General features: G+C 40.7%; 1 protein-coding gene across 8 annotated transcripts in view; it reads right to left on the reverse strand.

The window, feature by feature from the left end:
- Positions 1 to 24,821, reverse strand: part of KLHL32 (kelch like family member 32) — a 186,663-nt gene that overhangs the window by 39,417 nt on the left and 122,425 nt on the right. For 4 of the 8 annotated variants that reach the window (XR_004138209.2, XM_010983909.3, XM_010983908.3 and 1 more), the window contains exon 6: positions 16,683 to 16,898. The exons of 2 other annotated variants lie outside the window; for them this stretch is intronic. Coding sequence is in view for 4 of the 6 variants with exons in the window: in XM_010983909.3 (XP_010982211.1) it covers positions 16,683 to 16,898 (216 nt within the window). In the remaining 2 variants the exon portion in view is untranslated. Of the gene's footprint in view, positions 1 to 16,682; positions 16,899 to 24,821 lie in introns of those variants that run through there. 2 more of the 8 variants (XM_010983911.3, XM_010983916.3) reach the window with 2 other exon arrangements.

Raw genomic sequence — 24,821 nt, forward strand, 5'->3', positions numbered from 1 at the left:
GCCTAAGAAACTGGCAAATTATACGGGTGTTCTTTACTATTCTTATTCTTGCAACTTTTCTGTAACTTTGAAATTATTTAGAAATAGAAAATCAAAAGAACAAAAATAATTGTGTCTGGTAATTATCTTTAATACTTATTTAAAAAAAATACATACTGCAGAGCATCAAAAGCAAGAACCCTTGTAACCAAGGGTGTCTCTTTCCCAAAGACACCGAGAAACACACAGGACTGGGGGACTCACAATGAAAATGGCCCTGGGGCCTGCTACCTTGAAGTTCCAGGTATTTAGGGGAGGGGGCGGTGGGGGGCAAGTATAAGTGAATTGAGTTGTCCTCTGGTTCAGTCTTATCACACAAGGTAATTTTTTTAGAAGGTACACATGTATCAAGAGGAAGAGGAAACAAAGGAAAAGAGACAAAGTTAGTATACTGCAATGTCTTTTCCACCTGTGAGAACTAGCTACCCATTTGAGCTGATCTATGAAAAGTCAGAATGAAGAACAGCATGAGTACACGGCTGACACTGGACCAGTCATTTGGCTTCTCATCTGTAAAATGAGTGCATTGATGAGAGACTTTCTTCTACCTCTAAGGTGTATGTCAGTTACAGATCCACGAAAAAGTAATATTTTAAAAGAGAATCCCCCAAAATTCCAAGAGGTGGGCAAAGCAATCAGAATCCATCACTGTATCCAAGACAGATTTCCACAGCACAAATAGTTTTCATAAATCTCTTTTCGAAAAACAAAGTGACATTTTTTGTCTGTAACTCTGTACTATCAGAAATATATACATGTGTGTGGCATGTAAAAGTGCATGTGCACACAGACCCACATAAAAATAAAATCATCTCAGCCAAAGAGCACACATTTCCAATTTGTAAGGTGGTTGCTTCAAGGTACTATTTATTTAAAATCCCAAAATGAGATTTTATTTATAAAAGAAAATATTTAGTAAACTGTTCACATAAAATTTTATCTCATGACTGTCTTTAAACATACCATTCCCACATCTAGTATACACAAGGTTTTTAGATGAGATGACTGTCCTTCAGGATGATAAAGCCAACCAACATTACCTATGCCAAAGACGCTGCAGGGAAAATGGAACCCATTCTTGGTTTCCTCACACTTGAACAGAATACAGAAACAATTAGAAATAATTTGCAATCCTTGCCTCCAATGGTTTGATAATTGTCTCTGAGCCAAATGATAATATTCATCCATCTAATCATTGATGGCATCAGAGTATCACTTGACGCTGGACTGATGACATGAAATTTCTAAGTAAGATATTAATGATGCACATTTATATATGATGCCCTTCTGAATGTAAAAGGGAGGTTACATGTGGTCCGTGAGATATTAAGCTTATAGTGCCAGAACAACACTGGAAAATCAAAGAAAGCCAACTTGGTCAATAGAAGAAAATTCTGATGGATCCTACTGGCAAAAGGGACTAGAAGTGACCCTACATGGGTCACACAATTTCACGTTCTTTCCCAGCTACTGCATGCAGTGAGGATGCACTGTCAGGGTAAGTCAGCTGAAAAGGCAGGGAAAGCCTGATGCTTTTTTCTACCGCTAACTGGTACCTGCCCACAGAGGTGAGTGTGACGAAGTGAAAAGGAGGCAAGACTTGATGTCAAAAAACCTGCTTCTGCAACTTAATGTACTTGAGCATTTAAGAGAAACACAAACATACTGAGCTCAGTTTCATCATCTGTAAATCAAGGACGATGTTATTTACATCATAGGGGTCTACACAGGACTGAATGAGGTACCGTGTGAAAGTGCTTGGTAAACTATGACACTTGGACAATAAACAGAATTAATATAATGGCAATGTGTCACCAAGAGATGGAGCTAATCCTCAATTCAATTATCTTTCTGAATCCATGATCGAGTCAGCTCATTCAGACTGTCCTCATATGACACAATATTGTGCAAGACCGACATAAATTTTGAGAGATCTCTGTAGTTGACAAGGAACTTGCCACACAGTATTAAATACTTCACGTGTTGTAAAGTGATAATAAAAACGTGGCAAATAACCTGTTGCAGTGTTTACAAACTGGCCTTTATGATGAGCCTATTTCCACACAAATGAATTCAATAATTCTAACTCAGTAATTAAAGGAACATGTCTTTGTTATATCCCAAGTCAGAGAGGCATGAATGGACGAAAGAATGAATGGAAAGAGAGATATAAACCTACTTGTCTCTGCATAACACTCAATATATATATATTTTTAAATTTTAGGTGGGGGGAGTAATTAGGTTTGTTTGTTTATTTACTGGAGGTACTAGGGATTGAACGCAGGACCTCGTGCATGCTAAGCACACACTCTCCCACTGAGCAATACTCTTCATCCTATATTCACTTTCTTTACTTGACTTGAGTCTCCCATTAAAACTACTTGAATTCATATCCATGAGTCCCCTCAAATCTCAACTCAGTTACCTCAGTGGCAAGGAAAGATATATATAAACTAAGCCAGATAGATAACTTAGTTTATATGTATTAAAATAATGATTGATTGTCCAAGTTGATTATTTTCTTTTTGTTTTGTTGCTTTGGGATAAGTGACATAATCATGAATCTTTTAGTCTTTCCATTTATCTCTTCCACAATTTCTGATTGAGTGTCCGTTATGTGCCAAGAACTTGGTGAAAAAGAAGTTTCTATTTGGAACACATACATACAGTCTTACTTTGCCATTCACTTCCAATCTCTGTCAATACCATAAAACTCAAGCCTTACTCTTGGCCTCAAGTGTCTTAATGTATCCCTGTAAAATATACTCAGGGAGTATGGAATTAGGGGAAGAAAAGTACTGTAAATTCGGAAGTTTCAGCCTCTCATAGGCATAGTTTCAGACACATAACAAAAACCATCTATTTATGTTGCCATTTCCCTCATGGGTGCTTTAAATATTGCTGGTACATTTACACATTTTATGGTTTTTTAAAAAGCTGTTTAATTTGTAAACATGCCCTGGAGCATCCTGAGAGCATCAAGCCTTTGAATATTTCTTTATGAACTGATTCAATAATAATGAACCAATTACAGGTTCACCAGCAAACACCCTCCCCAACTGAAATGAAACCTTTAATGACTAAAAGAAGCTCACAGGCTCAACCAGCTGCCCCAGGTCATGGATACAGAGCTGGTCAAATCCCTCAAACAAGTGGGACTATGATGAATTTAGATGTCCAGGAAGCACCCAACCTGCATTTAAGGGTTCATGTTGGCAGCCTTCAAGTAAAAAGAAAAGACTCCTCAGAGGTCACTTTAAGCATTAAGTTAGAGTTACAGAGGACAGTGATTGGAGTGGGGAACCCACAAACTGAATCACATGACCGAACATGGTGGGGGGCCAAACTCTCCTATCAAGGAGGTGGAGCTGGGGCGCCAGGGCCTGCAGGCGCAGTGAGCTGCAGAGACACTGACCACCCTCACTATGTGAGCTGCAGCCTGACTACTGCTTGTCTGAACAGAACCCTCACACTGCGCTCTCCAACTTCATCTCATCATTGTGCACATACATGGGCGTCACTGAATCTTTTAGTGGCACCCTGAAGTACCGTTGAGTATAATACACAAGTAATATTTCAGTCAAAGAAGATGCACTCTTTTCAGCACAACTATCACACATTTTTCTGAGACTGGGAAGTAGCTTAGAGAGCCAATCTGTAGTAGTCACATACAGAGAATGGTACGTGGGAAGACGGACCCAGTGCAGGAGAATCAGCGGCCTGACAACCTCAGGAAACCTGTGAGGGGAGAGGGGACTGCAGTGGGGGAAGGATGCAGCTCTAGGAGGTAGCAGCCCTTCCAAAGCCTATCTGAGAGAAGGACCATGTTTCAGCCCTGGTGCTGGGCACCCAGAAGGAAATCCATAAGCATTTGCTGAAGGAGAAAAAACTGGGAATTATGAGACTAGAATCCGAAGAAATCAGATCTAAGATATCTTTATGAGGTTAGGAGGAACACAGTGTTTGAAGAGCAAGGGGAACCTCAAAGGAGGAGATGGAGAAATTGAAGAGGAAAGAGAAACTAGGTCCAATGACCGGGCCCAGCCCTGAGAGCAGAAGAAATGCCAGCCCAGCCAGAATCTGAGGGTGACACACCTGGGGGCCTTCTGAAGTGGGACAGCGCTGCTGAGAGGGGACAGTCAAGGTCAACTGAGTCAGCGTGAGAGCACAGTGCGGGGTGTGTGCTAGGGGGCTTATGAGGACATAGGAAAAGTCCTTTATTTTGGATATTAGTTCTCCACAGTTAGATATAAAGGGTATATAACAGGTTGGGGGATGGTAGAAACCCAAGCAGGCTTGGACCAAAAACAATTTGAAATAATGAGTTACGCTCCCCTTAAGAAATTCTTTGCTTAGGTCCTATTAATTTGCAAACATAGAGAATCTAAAAATCAAAAACATAGACAACGAATCACACTACTTTTTTAAATACCAAAAAAAAACTGTTCCTGGTTTGACTGATATATTTCTCCCCTAATTACCTTTTTACTCCCCATTACTGAAACAAAAACAAGACATAACTAATCAGTAATTTTACTAAGCATTCCTGAGGGCGATTTAATCCATGCTGCCCAGAGATCTGAATGAAAATAATCATTCGTGGTCTGGTACAGTGAAAAATCTGGTGAGACTGTATCTATGCACAAGCCTATTCTCAGAGCTTTTAAAATATTTTAAACAGCACTGTTGCTTAAATAAGGGCTGCATTAAAACAGTAACTGAATTCAATGACTTAATTCATTTTTTTGAGCCTCTTCACGTGAGACTGAATTATTGCTTAATGGCTCTCTTTACCATTCAAAAATGAATAGCTTTTTTTTTTAAAGCAAAAAATAAATAATGTGAAAATAGAACACTTGAAGTAAAATTATAATCATTATGATGCTGTCACTTTAAAATCTATGGACTTAATTGTTTTGCAATTGACACGTGAGAAAAAATATCGAAGGCTAGGTAGAAACAGGCTGCTCAATGTTCACTGGGGGAAAAATACCCGGAGACAACACAAATGAAAAAGCAGAAAATGATCCTGGCTCTCAGGTGCCTAATTGATGAGACCACTATTCACAGCTTGGAGACAGAAATAAAGGTCCTTTATTTTTTTCATTTCCTTTATTTTTCTTTTTAAAAGGTATGCCTAAAAGAGGATTGTAATGAGTTACACATTATAAACACCAGCACTATTAGATGCCTGCATCTTTTTTACCCTATGCTTCAAAAACCAACAACATGAGGTGCCGAGATTACACAAATTGAAATTTGCAACTTCTAATAACCTTCCCACTTCTGCAGACAAACATGTCTCCCTGGCTCCAACCCTCCCCCATGCTTTCCAGGAAGGGAAAAGGAGTCAGATGCTGCCCTTGGAAACAAGAATTTAACAAACTGCTGTGAGACATGCTGGTGGGAGAAACATAAGCAGAAGGGAACCTTCAGTTCCATATATGCGCCCATTGTGAATTTCCGAGCTTTGCTGGTTAGTGTAAGAAACAGTGCTGGCAACTGTGGGAGCTGCTGCATTAGCAAACTGGCCGAAGTATCCCTGTCGTTTCTACTTCCCCAACCGCACCATCGGAATGGAAACATTTGCTCTAGTGGAAGGCAGTGATAAGGATGGATTTTTAAAGTTTCCATTTTTAAGTGAAAATGAAAGAAAAATGCTCTTCTAGATGTGTTGTGCCTTTGAGCTCCATTTGAAAAAAGAAAAAAAAAAGGCAGAGAAAGCTGCTGTGAAGGTCACCGAGTGAAAGAACTTCCTCAGGGCACAGAATAAATTAAATCCCAAGGAAAAAATAAAATGTGATTTCCAGAGTGTGAGGCACAAACTCCAAATGACAATGATTGACAGCCAAACTATATCCGTGCAATATCCAAGACTGCACGTTCTCATTTACCTCGGTGTAGCCAGCAAGCGCCCATTAAACATCCGTCTGATGCCCAAATTAACCTTCTTGGCAAACTGAAAGAGGCACAAACTATCATAATCAACCTTTCATTATCACAGCAGCCTCTAGTTAAAGGGTCAGAATAATTGTGCCATCAGAGCCTTGATTGTTTTCAATCAACAGACGGCTGGAGTGACAGCTCGGTGATGGAGGGGTCTGATGAAACCGCACCAGGCCTAATCAGAGCAGATGAAAGGAAGGCATGATTGGTGCAAATGAACAGTCGTGCCTCTCCTTTTCATTTACAATCTGAAATTACTCTTAAATTTGTGGGGTTTTTTTTTTCCTCCCTTATGAGCACCACTGAAAGAATGTTTGACTTATTATGAGTTCTGACAGTGCAGAGTTATAAAACACAGGTACGGTTATCAGCTGAGGCTTTAAGTGGGTATTCAGCATAATTCTAACAAATTCACTCTTGAAAAGCACAAAATGACTAAAAAGGCTTCCAGTGAAGTGACCTAACCTCTCAGTGCTGTTTGATTAACAGACCCATTTATTCTGCTGGCATTCTAAATGATGAGAAGATAAAACCCAGGGCAGAAATACCCTGTAAATGTTTTCTCTCAGCCCCTCGGCTCTGTTTACTTCAGTACTAGTTCCTCTGCCCCCAATCCTTACTGTTCTCAAAGAACATCACATTATGAGCTCAAAAGAGCTCATCCATCAGAGGGCATGGATCAAAGAGCAGTGGTTTGGGGTTAAGCACATGAAGCTCTGCTGGGAGCCACAGGGATAGGAAAGAGACTGGAACCCACCAACCCTCTGCTGATGTCAAAAAGAGCATGTGGGGAAAAGGAATAAAAAAATTATGTGATAGGCCAGTCTAAATTTGGCATAAAAGGGATGTGGAGAAAACTGAGGCAGTATACAGCTGCATTTATATAGCCGCTACAAAGACTGTAGACATGAATATCCTTAAACAATTTATGATGAATGGAATATACACTTAGAGTAGCTAAAATAAGCATCTAACTCTATTTTCTTCTTTAAGCTTGGGATCAACCAGCCAATCATGAGAGTATTATGATTCAGGTCAGTACTGCAAAATAAAGTCTTTTAGCTGCAAAAATTAATATGCATGCAGCCTGTGCTGCGTGTGTGTGTTGACCTGAGAGTGTGTGTGTATGGTGTGAACCCCACTTGCATGTGTGTAAGAGACAGGGGACAGGATGGTTTTTAAACCTCTCTACTCAAAAGTCTTACATAAAACTGAGGCCATTTTATTTGCTAGATTGTGAGTTGAAATGATACGATGGGGGTATGTAATTAACAAAGTAAAAAGAATTATTAAGAACAGCCTGGAATTTTCCATGCAACATTTAGCAAAATTTGTTCCCTCATAGCTAGACCTCACTTGATAGGTTAACTGCCACCACAAAAGTACTGAGAAAGTACAAAATTCCCAAAGCTCTACCTACACGTAAATAGACTTCACGCAGGATATTGCTAAATCTGCCCTGTGACTTCCTGTAGCATCTCAAAGTTTTCATCCTGACTGTTTTTTAGAAGACAATTCCCAAAGGAAGACAACTGACAAACGGCTCAAACACAAGTATTTGCCAAACCCATCCTTGTTCTCCTGCCACTTTATCTAACGCCCCATCCTTCAGTGGTCACCTTACTTCCCGTGTGTGCACAGGCATCTCCAGCAAGCTGCATCAGCAACTCAGGTGCCATCACCTCCTGAGGGCTTTGTTCTTCCCCCAAAGTAGCACTCACTTTTAAGGCACAGCTCTTTTCTGCCAGGAAGGCAGTCTGTGTATTGGTCAGATAGGAGAGGCTCTGGGATACTGATAGCACATGGGATTTAAAAGAGGATTTCCCAGCTGGTTCACAGAACACGAGGATGAACAGCAGGCCGGACTGGGTCAGTGCCTGTGTCAGTGCCTGTTCAAACCCTAGAATCCCAGAGGTGTGGGATTCATCATTCTAAAACACTACATGACCCGCTCTACATGGCCTAAATTGTACAAGAGACGAGAGGCAGAAAGACTATTCAGGGGACCAGGCAAATCTGACAAATCAACCCCTTTGTTTACTTTATTATTTACCCTTTGTATTGGGCTTCACTCCAAAGTATACAGTCCCAGCAGTGGGCAGAATAAGAAAGCTCTCACAGTCCCCAGCAGGTTCAATGTCATTCTCACAGCCAAAGAGAGGGATGCCTGAAGTCTATTTGCCTCTTAACTATGCGCCGTCCTTTCTGGATGCAGAATTTTAGTTTCACTTTCAGCTGTGAGTAATTTCCCATTGTGATTGGCTGACTTCTAGTCAATTTAGTATAATTAATGCCAAATTACATTGTAATTCACATAGAATTACAAATTAAAAGCTATATTAAGAGCAAATGAATTAATCAAAATTAATGAGATTATGCTCACTTGTTCTAAAGTGTTAATAAGATAGGTCCTCCTAAAACGTTTAAACTTTAGCACACCATCCATCACTCCTTCAATTACCTGATTTCCTTGTGTGGCCAGAGGAGGTGGCGAGTGGGCATCCCTCATCAACAAGAACACACACAAAGAAGGTACGTGCATTCAGCGTCCAGCTGGCCTGGCTCTTTTTAGCTTCTGTACCTGAAGCATAAGTAATACCTGTGCCACTTACCGAAACTGCCTTGTAACACTCCCTACTGACAAAGGGGAACAATGCAAACACTGGTGATATTTATCTTTAGAATCCATCAAGGATTTTTTTTCCTAAGAGAATTTTTCTTCCTGGTTATGTTTTGTCTCCTGGAATACTGAAATCTGTTTTCATTCCTCCAATGTGGCACCCCGCGCAACAAAGAGGTGGTCAGACTAAGGAGCAGAGCCTTACCACAGAGAACGCATTACTCTGCATTGTGGACCCCAAAGAAGTCTAAGAATTATCTCTATCTATGAATGCTGCCCACGATTACTATCTTAGTAAGGCCACCCTTCTCCTCCAGGTGTGTGGAGTTCAGATGTTCTTCCTTACTTTCACTTCTAGCAAAAGTCTTGGAGGCAGGGGAGGAGGTAGTAGTGTGTCAGGATGTCAGTGTTCAACAATAAATGCTGAGGCTTCCCCAGATGTCTCCTTGGAATAGAAACAAGCCTAGAGCCTCTGGGACACACTACGGCTAAATTGAGATCCTCTCCTCTAGAATACCCAGAACAGGGCATCTCTGAGATCTGACACGGCCAACTGGCATGAACACCGTGGCCACTGGGCACTCAGCTGGCCTGATAAGGATTCCTGTCAAAACAGCCTGGTGATGTGGGATGGGGGCACAGGCTTACTTAATGTTCGTATCAATGCATTAATATTTTTTCTCCTTTTCTCTTAAGCCCCATATTGAGGCCACCACCCAACTGTCAATTTCTGCTGCATAAATTTCTCAATTTTAATATTTGGGCAGACAATGAAGATATCATGAATAATCATTCCCATTTGTTCCATCCACACTCTAACAACAGCCTGAAGACCTCCCACCGTGCAGTCTGCTGAGCTGTAATAGAAATAACCATGCTCTAGGTTCTCCTTCACACTGATTTAAATCTCTTGATCGGATTTGAAAGTGATCCTCCCTTATGGGCCTTCTCTTCCTCCTGTAAATGTCATCACTTTGTACTTTGAAGGAATGGAAGGTGGTTCCCTACCTCTGCCAGAATTCTCCATTCACTCTTTCTCATCAAACCACCCAGAGCCTCAATTTTCCAGACCCTGACAGAGAAAGCTCCTCAGCAACACCTTCTTGTACTGCTTTTATTGGAGTCATTGTTGCAACTTCCCACAAAGCTGCACAACAGGGGAAAGTGAAAATTGGTAACATCAGGAAATGTGTACTGCCGGCTCACTCATTATGGACTAAAACAACCGTTCTGACTTTTGAGAAGATGCATCAGGTACTCCGGGTTTCCGTTTCCTCTGAATTTCTGTATTGGAAGAGAATACGGGGAGACCCGCACTGAAACTGATCTGGTGAAGAGAGTCAAGCACTGCACCTCTGTGAGACTCCGTTCCTCACTTGTTTGCATTTGGGTAATCCTTGCCTTGTCAACCTTAATAAGGCTGAAACTCGACTGAAATGATGTGTGTGAAAATGCTTAAAAAATACAAAGCTCTCCAAGGGTTGTAAAAATTATTATTGCTGTTATTATTATTGATGAACTTCTGTGCCTCGCCTCGGGGTCTCTACCTCATGTTTAGCATATAGTTGGGTTTTATTTTTAAATCCCTGATAACCCAGGTAACAGCAATATTACTGCAGGCCACCAATGCATAAGTAATATTCTCCAGTCATCTTTTTCCTTCTCACAGCAGCAACAACAAAAATATCAGTCTGGAAACAACATGAATCACAATGAAAATTAGAAGCAGAGAACAGAAATATGTCATATCTCATAAATCACCTTGTTGTTCTGTTGTGCTCATTTAAAAAAAAAGAAGGAAAGGAAGATGAAAACGATTAACTCATGGGAACAGCAGCACGTGAATACAAGTTAGGTCTCCTGTGATTTCTGACAACCACCGCCCCTCACAGCTACTTGACGAGCACAGCCCTACCCCTGAGGATTAGCTGGAGCAAAGTCCCTCTGAAACGCACGTGTCACGTGCCTCCCAAAGGCACGCAGCCCAGACAAATAGCAGCAAGGCCACTAGTCAAACTCCTCAGGGATCAGTCCGCACGGAGGGATCAGTCCGCACGGAGGAATCAGCCGCATGCAGATCAGGACAAATGACTAAACACACACACCCGGGCTTTGAGCACCAAGCCCTGGAACAGCAGAACTGCTCAGTGTCCAGCTGGGGCGCTCCGAGGAGCAAGCATCCTCCGGGCACAGCACTACTTGGGATGCGGAAGAACCACTATCTATTCTCTTCACTAACAGCTAGAAAAAACGAAATGGAGATATCCTCACCATATCTGTAAAAAAACCAAAACAAAACCGTAGGTAACTGGGAGGGAATGCCAGAAGTTTCAAAAAGAAAACTGAGAAATGGTACACATTTAATCAGTTTCAGAAATGGTAAGTAAAACAATAAAACAATCATGAAGGTACCTGGAAAGTATCTCTCTGAAAAAAATAGCAACCATACATGCATACATGAAATTGAATTGAGGAAGAGTGGGAATATGATGAAAGACTGCAATTTTGTTTGGGGATGAGCATTCTCAGGCCACAATATTTTATTCCATTTCCAGTTACCAAGGTCCTAGTGTTAAGAATGAGGACACTACTTACAGAATTTTTTGACTAAATGGTTACCCACAGTCTGATTTCTTTGAGGCTTGGACTGTACCACAGGGACTGACAAAGGTTTGCAAAGCTGTTTAGAGGGTACGTACAATGAACAAGAGTTAATATCCAATAAAGCGCTGAAGGAAAGGCAGAGAGACACTGGGTGGTGTTGGAAATGTCCAAACAAAAGGATTTTGTTTTCCAATCCACCCATATCATTTCAACATGCCCAAAATTAGCAAAGAAATCACCACACTGTTTCCCCCACTGGGAAGGGATGAGGCACGGTGGGGAAGCATAGCCAGTTTAAAGATCCACATCAGACTCTAAGATCTATGAAGGCAGGGCCACATCGGACCTTTCTACTGTCCACCGCCCAGAACCCATCACGTGGTAGGCAGCAGTGGTACTCAACAGCACATGAGCCCGCAAAGTAGGCACTCAATGATTATTTGAAATGAATGAAAGAATGAATTAGGAACATGGAGTGAGAATTAGAGTTAGCAACATGACCCACGCAGGAAGGCAGGCAGAGTGGGCCATTATCCTTCCAACCTGTGGGCACTAGATGAGAGAACAGGAATGGCCAAGCCCTTCCTAAGTTCTTTTAAGGTCACAGGATTAACCGGATGCACCTCTGTGTCCACCACTCCCAAGTATTTCTTCACTTCTATTATGAACTTAGATGCTGTGGACCAGACTGGATAAAGCCCAAGAATGGGAAGACATGAGTTTGGTTTCTAGTTTTGTGACTTCAGTTTCCACATTCGTACCACAGGAGAGCACAGCAATGCAAAAGGCAGAAGCATTCTGGAAACTGTGATGTGATGTTCAAAGAGGAAGTATTATGATAGTATTGTTGGACACATAGACCTGTGTGAAGTCCTTGCTTCTCGCTGGCCAGAGGTGCATCTGGGGCAGTTTATCATCTAAGAGATAAAAGACAAAAGCCCAGTACATCAGGAGTGTCCTCTATTTTCCAACCATAAAGGGATAGTAGCTTTTTGTTTGGGTCTACCTTCTGAGACTCATTTGGAGGAAAACGATTAAATCAAACTCTAAGGTGTGTGGTTTGTGGAGTAGATGGAAGCCCAGGAGGAGCTTATGGAGAAATCACAGTGCCTGAGGTTGCTGACCACTCTAAATAATATGTGACTCACGTCTCTAGAGATACAAAGTGAATGTGTTATTGAATGTGTTATTAACAGTATGACTTACGAAAGCAAATTTCCAACAAAAACACAAGGAAGAATGCAGTTTTAAAAGGCCAAATTCATTTTGTATACCAATCTTCCTAGAATAAACACAGCCTTTATTATCCATTCAATACATTTTAATACGAAAACTCTACATTATTGTTTTTATTTATTATTTATAGAGTGCAAGAGGACAACTTGGTAGCATTCAATGCAAACCCTACAGCACACCGGTGCCTCTGGGGATGTATAATCAAAGACAAGTGTAAACACGATTACACCCCAGCTCCAAACCAGGTGACGTGGTCCCTCTTTGCCAAACTAAAATGAGACATGTCTAGGATAAAGAAGTCTGATTTTGTCCGACATCTGTGATGTGACCACTGACTTGTTTGGTTTCATTATCCACTGAAGTCCAGGCAGAGAGGCTCAAAATACAAGGAGGAGCCCTTAACCCAAGGTTAATAAAGGAAGAAAACACTGACATATGTACTACCCTTATAAAGTAACAAGTCCTCTTGGCTAAAAGTAGGAAACAGTTAACAAATTAATAATTCAAGGTAAATAAAACTTTTCCACAATCAGAGATGATGCTAAACTCAATCTCTCTACTCCAATAATCGAATACTTTTATAAAGCTTTTCACTCCAGGATCTAGCTTCTAACACTATGCCTAGCACATAACAGGTACTCAAGAAATACTCATTTTATTTCTACAGAGAGCTGGGTTAATAGTTTAAAATCCGAAGGATCCTTCCCAACTGGGGTGAGGCCAGGGAGAGGGAAATGGAGTTAGCTTACCTGCACTCTGCCTTACAGTCCATGGTTTGGGGCATTCAGTAGGTGCTCAATAAACACTGATGGACAGACAGTCACACCTCCTCCCTATGCTAGCAAATATAAGAACTTACACTACATTCAGGTTTTTCTATAAACTAGACTTGCATGGAAAGTAATCTCCCCCTCATTCTTGGAAAAGAGAATCTGAGGTAGGAAAGGCAGAGAATGCACTTTCCTGAAGGGGGAGAAAAAAAAAAACAGAGTAGCCAGTGCTTCCTGTGAAAGGAAAATAGACCCCATACGTGGGAGTGGTGTGGGATCCTTTCATTATTTCACTCTGCTTTTTAGAGCAGGACCCCGGGGTCAGTAGTCTGAAACTATGCGCTGAATCTAACAGGAGAAATTTAACAGAGCCCTGTTGAAACAGAGTTTCAGTTAGAGCTAAAGCCGGAAAGTAAAATAAAGCTGAAGGAGATGTGCCGGGTCATGGAGGCCAGGGACCTCGTGCCCCCTGTTTCCTCCTCAGCTGATTTGCTCATTTTTAGTCTCCTCTTTCTTTGAGCCCAAGAACCAATTTGGTGTCTTTCATCTGGAACCTGAGAAATTGCTGGCCTTGAACCATAAGACCAAATTGTTGAGCTGAATTCAACTGAATTTTTTTTTAAGAAAAGATGTTTTGAGGGGACTTCTCAGTCCTAATGTATCAGCGTATACGGTGCAGTCTCTACATAACCTGTGAATATAAAGGGAAGTTAACGAACAGATCAAGTAGTTTCAGGCTATGGAAGGGTGAAAAAAAAAAGTCTAGGGGGGATGAAGAAGACTTCTGTGAGAGAGGAGACTTGAGATCAAGTTTTAAAAGGTCATATGGGAAAAAAAAAAAGAGCAGATATAAAGCAGAATCTTGGGGGATTTCTCAGGTCTCCAGATCCACAGAATGGTTATTATGGCCTGTAGCACATGTTAGCAGGAAAGGAACTGGAGAGGGGACAGCAGAAAAAAGAGTTTGCTCAGTGAGGATAACCTGAGGGTTCTTGTGACATGTCTTCAGAGCTAGACTGCATGAAATCTGGTGATTAATAAAAAATTGGCCTCTTGCCAAATAAAGCAAATATCCCAGATTACACTACAGGCAGAGTAGACAGTAGAAGAGCCACATGTATAGGGGTGTGTGTGTGTGTGTGTGTGTGTGTGTGTGTGTGTGTGTGTGTGTGTGTGTGTGTGTGTTTACTGGGCTCTCACGTGTTACCAGTTGCACAGATTAATCAAACAGCACTAGCCCTCCACCTGCTTTTCTATTACTTGTCCTACTCTGTGCCAATTTCTTTTTCCCTCCCCAACACCCCTTGCTTCACTGTTCTTCTTTAAGACGTGGGATAGGGATTTGTCAAAGTCAATGAGCACTTTATTACAGTGAGAACGTTTCGTAATGAACAATTCAGCAATTTAATGAGATTCTGTAGATCTGTCTCCAGCCTGTCCATCAAGTTTCACTTCTCTAAAGCACCCTGACACTAATCCTCTGGCATACCCAATCTTCACCCTGGGCTGAATATTAGATTCTTCCATGCTATATTGCATTACTAGTATAACCTCAGCAAAAATGATGAACTTAACTATACTTGAGGCAATATAACCGGACTGATTTGATTTTCCTCTACTGGGTTGAGTATGTGGGAATTACTTATTTACTAAGATAAAGCAAAAACAGTTTCTTATTGCCTGCTGAATGCCTAAATTGATAATATTTATGTGAGTCTTTTAATTCTTTCTTGAGGACCAGGTATAAAAAATATCACCTGCAGCAGAAAGCAGTTTTTGAAATTCTACATTACAATATTAGTAACCTTTAGAGATGCAATTATAACTCTTATGTGGATAGTATGGAATTTTTTGGACACTCACATCTGCACATTACCATGTCGGTATTCATGGCGTTCAACCATGCCACAAAATGAGACAGAAGCCACAAGGATGGTCAGCTCAAACCTCAATTTGGTTAAAAATCATTAAATGCTGAATTCATTCTAAGTCTTTCTTTTTCCCTTCGAGAAGTAAAGAAAAACTTGGCAATTCACTACTTTGAATAGATCAGAGTAATTCTGATGATCTGTATTTTCTACAGATAAAATTCATACCAAAAACTCATCCTCACCAACACTTTTGACCTCTGCTGAACAAATATTATGAGGAAAAACCTAAGAAGCAGAAAATAATTTATGGCTTGTATTTTTCACTTGTATTTTCTTGTCAAGACAGTGTGACATGCTGGAGAGATGAGGGCAAGTGTCGGCAAACTTGGATTTGAAGTCTGGCTCTGCTCTGTAACCCTGAGGCAAGACACTGAAGCCTCATTTTGATTGTCTGGAGGATGGAATGATAACAGCCATCCTTCAGACCTGGTGTGATGATAAATTAATAAGTTTGCAAAGAGCCTAGGTCTTGGAAGGCCCTCAAAACACTACAGCTCTCACTACCCTCACTGGTAGAAGCAGCCATGAAGAGGAAAGTTGCTGATTAAAGTAAGATGAAGACAGAAACAATGGAAAAACGCATCAGGAAAATTAGCAATCAGTAGAATTAGATGCTGGATAATTTGACAGCTACCTATGACTCCATTTTGGCCAGTATTTTCTGAATGTCATTTGATAAGATACAGGGTACTCACTGCCTCATCAGCTAATAGATGATTTCGTATTTTCCCTTGTATTTTGTGTATAAATATTTTTCAAATGATCATGCAATCTCGAAGGTATGGCGCCCTAGAAGTAGCAAGACAGCTAGTCAGTGCTTCAGACAGGAAGATAGACAGCATAAGAAGCAGCAGGGGAAGATGGGCTCTGACTGTTTCCCAAAGACGCCATGTGGATTGTTCAAGGACAGTCACTGGGGACAAGCAGAAATGGATTTAAATTGAATAATCAACATGAAAACACAAAACATCCTCCTGTCCCCAGACAAAGGATACTTGAAAAGAATGCTATGTCAGGCGAAAAGGCAGGGCTTAGGAAAACAGCAATGAATGTAGAATGAACCAAGGAGGAGATATTTCCACTGCAGAACAAGAAGAGCTTCATCTCATTTAAGGCCCCAGCTGCTCTCTATTGCAACAAAGAAATGTTTCTGAATTGTTTACAGGAAAGCCCAGAATTTATTCTGATTCCATTGGTCTTAAATATGCATAAACATCGCTTTATAATCCATTCTTCTCACATTCAGTTTAAGAAACTATGTTTGTCAGGGGATTAAAAACCCTTGACTCTGATGTAATTACCTTAGGTCCTGGGAAGCCATTATGAGGGTCTGAGGAATCTCACCTGTGATTCCCTGAGTTAAGCTGAGAGGCCTGAGGTCTGTGAGCCTCGAGGGCTTGTGTTTTCCAATTACTTGCCCATCAAAGAGCATGACTTCTAAGACTTTGACTCCAGTGTCATTGCTCCTCCATCCTTTCACTTTTCATCATTCCATGCCTTCGCGCCAACAGAGGACCCCACACAGAGCGCCCTTACCTGCCAGATCTGCTCTTCACTCAAGGAGGTCAGGCGGTCGCTCTTCAGGACCTCCTGAAGCAGACAATAAGGGAGCGTTAGAATGTCTTCCGGGCGACTCTTCAGGAGTTCAGAGAGATGTTTCACTAAGAAATCGATCACTGCCTTCTCCAACAAAGTGAGGTTAAAGAGGTCAGCAAGTCTGTACAGATCCAAGTAATTAAAGCTATTTAATTCCTGGGTGCCAAAAAAAAAAAATAAAATAAAAATGGGGAAAAAAGATCTCTTAGAAATCAATCCAAGAAAGAGCAAGCAAGAAATTCAGATTGACTCCCTCAAGTTTGTATAACAGGAGTGGGAGAACGGGAACTGCTCTCCACTGATAACGTGAAAACCAGCAGCAATAAAATCCTCCATTATAAGGCTCTGAGCAGAGAAGTGTTTTAGAATTTAACATTTTTCCTTACTTTGCCGCTCTTAAAATCCATATACTTAAAGACATCTTGATAAAGGGATTGAAAGGGGGTTCAGGTTTCACTGGCTGAAATGTTACTTTGCAACTTTTTAGAAACATACCAGTGAAAACAATTTCTCTACCTTTACCATGTTTTACAGCTCTCAGGTGATATGTTTTTTCTACTAAAGATAATGTGAAGGCAGGCAGAGTAGGGGCCATGATTAGATGACACAGACCATATGAAAGTAAATTGACCCTACTCTTTTCCCAAAACTTCAAATTAAGTACAACTTTGAGTAAAAATAACCTATTCTGAATTAATAAGCTAAAACACAGATTTTCACATGTTTACTCTCAGGAAATGAAGAAATCTCACAGAAAAGATTCCTATCCTGAATAATTCTATATGGTATCCACCTGAGACAAACAATTGATAACTGTTCTTTACTCTTCATTAGCCTCAAACATTCAGACAATCAATGACAATATTTTCAGAGTTTCTATAACAATGCTTCATTGTGGGGGATTTTACTTGTCTCTATAAGTTCTCAGACTGCATAGCCAGGGCCCTAAAATATAATATCCCCAGAGAGCCAGGATACCTGTGAAACTTTACCTTCTAACTCTGCAAGAACCATAGTGGCCTTGCAGGTTTGTTGATAGAAAACTTACCGATTTCTAGTAGATTGAGAGTGGGCTGTGTCCTAGTTTCCCCCTTCTTTTCAACTTGTAATTATTATTATGTAAACAATATTTTCCATTAACTTAAGGCATGCAGAATACCATCAGGTAGCTATTTTACTTCATTCATCTGTTTAAGTATTTCCAACATCCTTATCCCCTTTTTTCCAGTAATCTAATAGTATTAAGAACTCTTTCTAAAATATGTATATTCTATTTTAAGGTATGTTTCTATAATATTTGAAGGTTTATAGGAATCTGTTCTAAATCTGCACTGTCCAACATGGCAGCCACTAGCCACACGTAGCTATTTGGCATTTGAAATGTGTCTAGTGTAATTGAGATGGGCTATAAGTGTTAAATATATACCAAAAGCCAGGAGTGAGAAAAACAGAATATTAAATGTCTCATTAATAATTTTTATACTGATTATCTGTTGAAAGGGTATTGTTCTGGATATAGTGAATTACACATATTGTTATAATTAATTTCACCTGTTTCTTTTTTCTTTTTAATGCAGTTACTAGAAAATTAAAAATCAACCTATGTGGCTTCCATTATGACTCTATTGTGCCATGCTGTTCTAAATAATGAAATGTGTAATGAAGAAAGTGTAAGAACAGATCGTGTAAGAACAGATCTCAGAGTAACAGCTGCATCATCACCACCACTACCTGATTCAATTGTGTTTTACTTTAGATTCTATTTCTTTTGGTGGGAGCTGACACTCTAATTATATTCCTAACAGGAGTCAAGCTAGATGACTTTAGGAATCAGCCATAAGATCCTGGCTCTTAATAGCTCAATTTGCCCACACAACTGAAAAGGAATAAATGCTTATCTTGAAAATGAAGTTTACCACAGTTAACCACTAAAATCCATTGCAACTCAAACACCTAAGGGTCGACTCACAGCCATTCAATAAAAATATCCCCGGCTTCCCATTCAGCAGGTTTAATCAAAGCAATACCAAGCATTTTGATTTCAGCACCAATTTTTTCAAGTAATGTTTAAACTTACTCTCCAAATCCTACTTTTTTAGACTTGGTAAGTTCTACTGTGGGAGGAAAGAAGGTGTAACCTTTGCACATGGAACTTCCACAGCGAACTTTAGGGCCATCTCCTTGGGATAAGTAAGTTATTTCTGGTCGGTACCTCTATGAAGCAGGTCTAACTGCTTCAGGGCGCTAGACGCAAATTCAACGTCCGTCACAGTGACTTACACCAGAGTCCCCTAGAAGCGTGACAGGGATAGGGGTGGGGCGTCAGTGCTCTGCAGGTACCCCAGGCGCACGCCCCGCCTCTGCCCAAGGTCCCAGGGCAGCGCCCAGAGGCGCCGCACAGAAAGATGAGCATGCGCAGAGGCGGAAACAGCCGAGCTCCGCTGAATAAAAGGCAGACGGGCACTGCTCAGGTACAGCGGATTTTTGTTTTGTTTTTTTTTCCACTTTTTCTGCCAAAAAGATATACATGACAGTGAGTTCGGGACTGGATTTTATAGCCGCAATCAAATATTCTTCATTAAATATCTTTATATAGAAATAGTGGGTTTCTTCCAATTAAAAGCCTGCAACTTAAAAGCAGGTCAATTCAAAACTACAGAGAACCAGAGAATTAATTTTATTTCATACAGGATTTTTTAAAAAGTGTGCTTCTTTTCTGCTGTGTTTCTTCTTAATGTAATTATTTAATGCCTGCTTCCACAGTCTCAAAATGTTTTTGTTTCCTAGGGGTATAATTTTATGTAACCCCCAAATCCAATCTAACAAGGCATTTCTTATTAGTGGAGAAGTAAGAAGGTTAAATGGGCACGTGTCAATGGCTACCTTAACAGCTAAGGGGAACTGAACTGGCACATATTTGTGTACAAGAGAAACAGCAGTTAAATGTCTGCTTCCTACTTTTATTTTTTCATTTCTCCTCTCTTCTGCTTAAAAAATTTAATTTCCCCAAATCTCCAGTGCTTTCTGTATGTGTCAAAGGTTTCCATTCCCCTTGCCATGCATACTTAGCACCTCAGTAGTTACACTGTGTAAAGTGAGGTGTCGAAGGGAAAAAAAGAAAACCTTCACTGAGGTCTTGATACCACAATACACATTCTTCCTACTGGGGCCTACGGGCTTCTGTGAGTTTTAAGCAGAATTATCTCTTCTTGTCCTTTTGGCTAAGACTGTGTTCAAGCAAAATAATCACCAGTAATGGTGCTTTTAACGAGTCCCATGAATGTGATGGGGGGAGGTGGGAGGCAATGGTTAAATTGCAGTGAATGCCACCTGTAATACTCTGCGTGGAAAAAAAAAAAATAATCACTGTGATGGAAATAGTGCCATTATGTTTCTGGTTATAAAAAGGAGTAAATGTTTATTTCATAAAATTCAGGAAGTACAAAGTATGGAAAAGAAAACAAAAATCGTATTTCATCATGCAGAGATAATCACTATTAATGTTTTTGTATTTATTTCTAGACTTTTTTTGAAAGAGCTCTTTTATATATCAAAGAAAGAAAGAATAAGTGTATTCAGGAATAGGACAAACCATCAGCAGCCGTGGGCACCTGGAAGCAACCCAGGCTGGTGGAGAAGAGCAAAGGCCACAGAAGCAGGGAAACCTGGTTCAAATCCAGCACTATTACTTACTGTTGGCTACGACCTTGGGTCAGTCACTGAACCTCTGTCATTCCTCATTTACAAAATAGAGAGTTCACCCAGTTTATAGGCTTGTCATGGAGATAATGAATGAAGAGCACTTACCACACAGCTTGGCACATGGAAAGTAGACAGTAGATTTGGCAGGCGAGGAACAATAAAGTATATTTGAACATTCTTGCTTGGCATCCATAAACCCTGATTCATCACTGATGCAAGAAGGTCAAAAGGAAGAATGCGGTCCCTTTAGATATTAAATTCTTAAATAAGCTGCACCATTAAGTCAGGGAAAAGGAGGAGAGCCAAAGTGAAAACCATACAGCTGAGTTATAAACTGATTACATGGTAATGCCTCCCACATCTGTATTACTAGCCCAAACCTCTCTCCTAAGCTCTGAATTCATTTTCCCAACTGCCGATAAGAGGACATCTTCTCTTGGATAGTCTGCTGCCATACTGAACTCAACATGCCCATATTGAACTTACTTTTTCCAAACTTGCAACTTCTCCTATATCCCTTCTTAGACAATGACCACATCCTGTCCCCATAGCAGGGTCCCAAAAGGTGGCCCATACTTTTCCCTTATAGCCAATCCATCACCAAGTCCTGTTTGCTCATCCTCCTTAGCATTTCTTGTTCTATTCATCATCTCCTATCCAGACTTCTTGCAGCAGAGTCGTGAATTACAATCCTGCCTCCAGCATCAAACTCTCAATCCTTTCTTTTCAAAAGAATCTGTCCATATTGATCATCTATTTAAAACGCATTAATAGGTAACCATTTGCTGAATGGAAAAAGTCCATACTCAGTAACAATGCATAGCCCTCCATGACCTGGAACCCAATGACCTTTTTACCCACAGTGTAACAGTCCTATCCATCCTTGCTTGGCTTCTACCATTTCAATGACCTACATATTCACAACATGTGCGAGGACCACACCAGGCATTCACAAGACAATAATAAGGCAAAACAGGCAGGTCCCAGGCCTCATGGACTGTGTAGTCTATTGGAAGAGTGAGCCCTTAATTTAAAAAATTAAAAATGAATGGAAAATTATAACTAAAGTAAAGACCACAAAGGGTAGAATATATGGCTAAGGGTGCCGATAATGGGTGATTTGTCCTGGAGTGGAAAGTTAGGAAAGGCTTCCCAGAGAAGCCACGTGGAGATGAAAACTGAAGAAGAACAGATGTTAACTTGGCAAAGGGTCGGGAGGGGATGCACATTAACTATATTTTCTTGTTTTGTACTTTGATGCTCTGCCATCTGGGGTCTCACTAACTGGTTAGAGACTGTCCCTCCCAGGGCTAGCCAATTTTTAGAGGTAACAAAACTTACCCAGGAATGCACCTTTCATATGCAAACTAACCAATCAAGAGCCCCAAATGCCAACAACCTCCTCTAGCTGGCTCCTACACTCCAGGTGTCAGTATTCCTGTGCCCTAATCATCCCCGGGCCAACTACTAGACAACTACAAACAGCCTATATACCCCAAAGCCTGTTTAAACTATTCAAACTAGCCAGTCATAAACCTACTTATGCTGCTTTGTCTTGCCTTTCCTGTGGAAACCACAAATGAGGCTCTTGCCCCCTATTTCCCCTCACTCCTACCTCCAGCCAACCCTGCTGCTTCCCTCTGTGCCCCTGCGTGCTATGCTATGCTGCCTCCTCTTGGGAGCTGTGAGGAACAAAGTGTATTTTCAATGGCAGTGGTCTCCTATCTGTTGGCTTCCCCATACCTGAATAATATAAAACCTACATTTTAAAACAAGAAGGTGATGGGATTGAGGGAGACTATTCCAGAGGAAGCAGCATTTGCAAAATTCCCTTGGATGAGGAATCGTGTTTCCATTGTCCCACCTGACCATCCTCCCTGAACTGGCAAGTCCCCCCTCCTCTCCACGCCACCCTACATCACATTTCTCCATTTTATCTGTACTCATCACTGTCTGTAATTATTGTCTGCAGTTATTTGCCTACTTATTCATGATGTGATTGGCCCCTGCCCCCAGCCCTCACTAAGTAAGTTCTGTAGGAGAAAGGAACTGTGTTCTATTCACTGCTATATCCCTAATGCCCCAAACAGTGCCAGGCCCATGGTAGAGGCTCAAGCCTCTGAGTGAATGAACTTATTTTACCTTTTTGGCTTCCCTGGTTCAAGTCAGATCGACCACTTCCTCCTTTGGGCCTCCACCCTGTCCCCTGCAGATTTCTAGCAAAGCACTTGTCCCTATAAATAAATGCTCTCTGATTAGAGATCTGTCTACTAAATCTAAGGTCCTTAGTGCCAAGGATTATATTGTATCTCTGGAATCTATCAAGGCGCAGATGCACAATGCACAGGAGTTGAATACAAGAATGTCCATGAGCTTCTTCTGTTTATTCACAGCTGAGCAAAAACAGAATAGGCCATGCCTCTCCAACATGTCTACCCAATTCTGAATATCGTCCAACATGGGCTATTTTCATACCTCATTGGTCTCCCTCGTCTTTCCTTTCTCTTTCTGTTCTTCCTGCGCACACACACAAGGCAAAGCCAGCGGCCAGTTTTCCAAATGGGAAAACTGTTAATAATGACTACAGTTCAGTGTTAACGGACAAGTGCAATATAACTGCTCTGCTGTGAAATTTTTTTTTTCAAATATTTCAATCCACCCAGAATTTCTTTCTCAGCCCAAGAGAATTATTTTCTCTATTAACTGGCTATTCAGATAAAAATAGCTTTTCAAATGAATACTTTGTTCTAATTGTGAGATTGTCTCCCTTCTCTTACATTCTGTGACTTAGAAATCCAAGCAGTCAGGTAGAAGGCATTGGTTTTGAATTGAAATTGTAGCTCAGCAACAAGAAACTCTCTTGAGTAAAACAAAAATCTTGTTCTTTTTTTTCCTAAAAAGGTTTCATTTCTGTCACACTGCTTCTCACTCGAAATTTAGTTTCTATTCAGAATTATGGTGCCTACATTGTTGTTCTTTGGGGAATCTTTTAAAATAGTATTTATTTTCCTTTGGTTTAGGGCGATTTGGCTTCTCTCTTGTATTTGTTTCTTATAGTGTGAATGACAACTTAAATAACAGAAGAAGAGCCATAAAATGTGTCCCCAATACTATACTAGCTATGGAATAAACACTGGTTTTCCAAGTGCAATAATTTTTAAACCTTCTATATTCCTCAAGTTCATCTTTCGGTGTGATCTATTCCCCTAATTAATTAAAATGGCTATTCCCCAGATTAACTACTCAATATGGTCAGGAAATAAAAAGCATGAGAAAGACAAATACTATCTTATTTTGTAATTACATTTATGGGGCAAAATTATCAGATGGTGAGGACATGAGTGGGAGGAAGTAGGGTGGTTGTGGGGCTGTGGAGAAACCCTGTGGCTCTTTTAATGCTCTTCCCAAGCCAGGAGAAGCAGCACAGAGGAGAGGTGATGGATGTCTCCTGGAGGGGGTCTCACCTGTAGCAGAGTGTTTGGCCACTGTATTAGCAGGTGTCCCTCAACATCTCAATTAAGCAAGTCCTAACAATTAATGATGAAAGTTCATACAAGATTTTCTTTATTATAAGTTAGAGAAGATTTAAGTCTATCCCTGAACTAATGTCATCCAGACTCACTAATATTCTAATATACTTTCTTGAATGGGAAAAAAATGTGTAGCCTTATAGCTGAGGTCCTGAGGTCTGCATCTCCACTGCACATAACCCAGAGCCTAGCTCACGTATGCCACAGCCTAGAGCTGTGTGTTGATGCGCACCACCACTGAGACAAGCTGAGATTCAATAATGCATATTTCCAATACACAGTCTATCTCTGTGTCAGTCTCACCCACGTGTCCCCTGGTCTGACTGTCTGTAACCCATTGCCCATCTAGCACTGCAGCTTAACCATAGCCCCAGCACAGGAATTGTACACAACACAGGAAATATTTACCCTCTTATGATAGCATCTACAGTAGACTTTCCCCAATATCTGCCCGACAAATACCTTTCCTCAACTCTAGGAATCCTTATTAAACTGATTGAGATTTAGAAATCTGATGACGATGCTGTGATTTAATACTAAGGATACCCATGCAAAACATGGCCTTCATAACACCTGTTCCTCTTGTTGCCTCATGTAGTTCTGAGAACATTACTGACTTGTGAAACAAAGATAAGCATCAACAACCGGTTCTACCCGCACGGAAAACTATGACTTGTGTTCAAGATAACAAACAACTTCTCTCATGGTCAAAACAAAAGTAATGCCATTTTGATTTCCTGAACTTTTCCCCCTCTCAGATGACCAGATTGAACAGGATTCCAGATTTTTCGAGGTAATAACACTCAACAGATGTGACTATTTTGACAAGCTGTGTTTCACCATTATG

This window comes from Camelus dromedarius, chromosome 6 (genome assembly GCF_036321535.1).
Source record: "Camelus dromedarius isolate mCamDro1 chromosome 6, mCamDro1.pat, whole genome shotgun sequence".
NCBI lineage: Eukaryota > Metazoa > Chordata > Mammalia > Artiodactyla > Camelidae > Camelus > Camelus dromedarius.